The sequence below is a fragment of the Gossypium hirsutum genome, chromosome D04, assembly GCF_007990345.1.
Source record: "Gossypium hirsutum isolate 1008001.06 chromosome D04, Gossypium_hirsutum_v2.1, whole genome shotgun sequence".
In the NCBI taxonomy this organism is placed as follows: Eukaryota; Viridiplantae; Streptophyta; class Magnoliopsida; order Malvales; family Malvaceae; genus Gossypium; species Gossypium hirsutum.
In genome coordinates this window covers 53,968,031-53,972,126 of record NC_053440.1, presented here as the reverse complement: position 1 = coordinate 53,972,126, position 4,096 = coordinate 53,968,031, and the positions used below count along the sequence as shown (strand labels likewise).

Here is a 4,096-nt window from a genome sequence, read left to right as displayed (position 1 = left end):
TTTTTTTTTCAGTACCAATTTTTAGCATTAAAAGTTATAATTTAACAATTACAAATTTTTGGTTAAAAATTCTAATTGAAAGTTCTTAATATTTAACTCCAAAATTATATTTCGTACCAAATTATTTTTCAAAACAAATGCCAGGAAACACCATAAATTATGAGAGAGTACTAAAAATTTCGAGAGAATACAAAAAAATTATGAAGAAATACGAAATACCACAAAAAAAAATGAGATAAGACAAAAAAATTATGATGGGATACCAATTTTGGTTCATCTTAGTAAACTTGTTTAATTTATTTAATTATTCATATTTTTAAAAACATATATGTAATATAATTTTTTCCTTACCAAATTTTGTTTAAAATATAATAATTTAAAATTACAATTTTTTCTTTTCCATTATACAACCCATTAAAATTTTTTAATATTTATAAATAATATTATTTTACTCCAAAATTATATTAGCTAGTATGAAATTTTCATTTCTAAATTATACCCAAAATTTTGAAAAAAATAAAAAAAATATTAGGATATATAAAAAGATATGAAGAAGTATGGAAAATTATAAATATATAAAAAAATTTAAAAATACTAAAATTATGAGGATTTATTAATGTTTCTGCATTATTATTTATTGGACCCTTGCAAGCAACAAAGGAGTGCATTTGTCATATGTTTTATCATATTTTTTGAAACTCAACTCAATATTTTTATTGGTGTAATAACAAATTTAATCCTCAAACTTTACACATTCTATCAATTTGGTTTTGATTTAGCAAATTTAGCCCACGATATTTGCATATTCTGTCAATATTCATGTAAATGTATAAGCATTGAGGGCTAAGTTTGTTGTTATACCAATCAAATTATGTACAATTGATTAAAAATATTAACACTGTGATTACTTGTCATTTGTTGCTCCCTTTCAAAATTAACAGGGATTAAATTGTTTCAATTTTTCTGACTGAGACCAATTTACTTAATATCGAAATTGAAAAGGACATAAAATATGTTTTTACCTTTTAATTTATACTTAATAAGAAATTAATTTTTAATTTATACATAAATATGTTCTAGCATTTTAAGTTATTCTTAAATAAACCCTTAAAAATTTCACTTCAAAACAAGGGAGGTACAAATAAAAAGTATTTATTTAGGTGTAAATGAAATTACAATTTTCCCTTTTAACTTTTTTTATTGTAATTTCCCCCTTATAACCCTATTTTATTCCACCCAATGGTTTTCCTCTAACCCTAATTTGAAAACTATGAATTCAATTGTTTCATTTTGAAAATATTGGTAGAAATTTCAATTATTTATTTTGCCCTTTAACCCCACTAAAATATTTTCTTATAAATTGTTAGAGTTGTGTGACTCGAATCTCGTTTGATTCGGTCTGAAAAGTTCGAAGTGCAACTCACTTGTTAAAAACTGTTAGAGTTGTGTGACCCGAATCCCATTTGATTCGGTCTAAAAGGTTCGAGATGCAACTCACTTATTAAAAAAACAAAATAGAGAGGCAAAATTGGGGAATCCGTATAGAATTATACTTTTCTATTAGACAAGTTGTTTAACCCTTAAAAACTGCGCATAGTTGCAAACCTCTTGCATTGTTATTTTTCAACATTAGTAAACTTTTCATCCTTTATCTGTGATTTTTCCCTATAAAGAATTTTCATGTAAAATCTACATGTTCTTATTTTTTATTTCTTATTACTTTGTCATCATTCCTATTGATACTATCGACACTGTTCAAAATTTCCAGAAAAAGTCATTTATCATGTCCACCGTAGTAACCAAACTTTAATATTTTAATTTTTCTTCTACGTCTATTAATTTTTTTAAAAATAAATAATAAAGATAAAGACATAATCATAGTTGCAAAAGCAAGTTGGTGGTAGATGGTTGAACAAACCAAAAGTAGCAAAGAAACCTCCTGGGTGGCATATATTTATTATATTTATATTATTTTTATACTATGATTGTATTTAAAATATTATATAAATTTTATTACGTTCATATATTTATTATATTTATATTATTTTCTTAATATTATATGTAATTATTTTAAATAATCGTATCGTAATCAACATTAACAAAAATTATTGTGTAGTGCATGTTTTAAGATAAAATCCCCAGCAATATTTGAAGAAAATAAACATGAATTATATGATAACATGAGTATATTAATTGCTTATTCAAATGAAAGCCATTGATTAAAGTGATGACAACTTAATAAATTTACTTTACAACTAATTATATAGGATGGGAGTCAAATGTATGTGTCATAATATATTTGATATAATCTTTAGAAATGAATAGGTGAGAAGTTGAACTAACAAAATGTAGAATTTCTCACCAAACACCCACATAATCTCTACTTCCCAATACCTATAAAAGGCTCATCATCTCTTTCAATTGCATAAACAAGCACACTTCAAGTATTCATTTTGAAGCACTTGTTGTCATCTCCCCTCTGATTTTTCTTAATCATGGCTTCCCATCGTTTGCCTTTCTTTGTGCTACCTTTTTTATTCGTCACTTTGTCATTGATGAGCAGCAACACAGTCTTGGTTGGTGCTTGGCGTCTTTTGGAGACATCTGTGCCGGAGATTCCTAAACCGGAGTTGCCTAAGATACCGTCCTTCCCAAAGGTTGAACTTCCAAAGCCTGAATTACCGGAAATCCCAAAACCCGAAATACCTAAAATGCCTGAGTTGCCAAAGCCCGAATTGCCTAAAGTTCCGGAGTTGCCAAAACCTGAATTGCCTAAGGTTCCCGAGTTTCCGAAAGTGCCAGAATTGCCAAAACCTGAACTACCTAAGGTTCCTGAGTTTCCAAAAGTGCCAGAGTTGCCAAAGCCTGAATTTCCTAAGGTTCCCGAGTTGAAAAAACCTGAAGAAGTCAAAGTTCCAGAATTACCTAAAGTTCCTGAGATGCCCAAAGCTCCTAAATTGTCAAAATCTGAAGCACCAAAAGTTCCCGGGTTACCAAAGCCAGAGTTGCCTAAAGTTCCCGAGGTGCCCAAGCCAGAGTTGCCCAAGGCTCCCGAGTTGCCAAAAGTTCCTGAGGTGCCTAAGCCAGAATTGCCAAAAGCTCCTGAATTACCGAAAATTCCCGAATTAACAAAACCAGAATTGCCTAAAATTCCTGAAGTGCCGAAACCAGAATTGCCCAAAGTTCCTGAGTTACCCAAACCAGAAATACCTAAATTACCCAACCTACCAAAGCCGGAAACACCTAAACAAGAACTGCCCTAAGTTGCCTGAGTTGCCTACCATGCCAAAATCTTGAATCATGTGTTGATTAGCATATTTAAATTCATTTCATGAATCACTTGTAGACCATATTATTTATAAAAGTTGCTTTGTGTGATTTTATTGTTATCATCTATATATTATACATGTAAACTTTCAAAATAAATTTATAGTTCTATACAAAGTTTGCCTTATTTATTTATTTAGGATTTGGTATGCATTTTTTTTAAATGCGAAGAATCCATTAAAGAAAATATCTAGCATTCCCCTACCCATCCCATTTCATCTATTGGGAATTGAATTGATGTTCCTTGTCTTATTACAAGCATCATCTTTTATTGCAACATCCGGTAGCTGACATTTTTTATGATTTAAGTCATCGAATTATTAAATCATTAACGGACGAATGATGCAATCGTTAAATCAATGTTTATCATATATAATGTATTAGTCATATAATTTCCACGTGGCTTTCAAAAAAACGTTTAGGGTGCTTTTTATCGTATAATATAAAAAATTGTTATTTATACAAAAAAATACATTAAAATTATTTTTTTACTTGCGTTTAATAATTAATTTAATTTAATTTTAAATTATGATACATTAAACAAAAAAAATCTTTCCAAAATTAAATAAGACATTAAAATGATTATTTTAAATAATTTAATTTTGGAATACTAATTCATTTCTTATGTCCATTGTGAGTAAACAAACTTTAATAGTTTAATTGTCTTCTAAGTTCCATCATTTGGTAGATAGAAAAAAGCAAATTTGTTAAACGAATGTTAGGGTTGTAGGGGGTCCAATTTGTTAATATACTATGATAATATTAAGAG

The 4,096-nt window shown here is 28.4% G+C and overlaps 1 protein-coding gene across 1 annotated transcript; it reads left to right on the top strand.

Moving 5' to 3' along the window:
* The first annotated feature begins 2,427 nt into the window (after positions 1 to 2,427).
* On the top strand, positions 2,428 to 3,460 carry LOC107898787 (protein PELPK1). Its single transcript, XM_016824329.2, has one exon. It carries the CDS (start codon positions 2,496 to 2,498, stop codon positions 3,261 to 3,263), a length of 768 nt encoding a protein of 255 aa, XP_016679818.1. The 5' UTR covers positions 2,428 to 2,495; the 3' UTR covers positions 3,264 to 3,460.
* Positions 3,461 to 4,096: the final 636 nt, after the last annotated feature.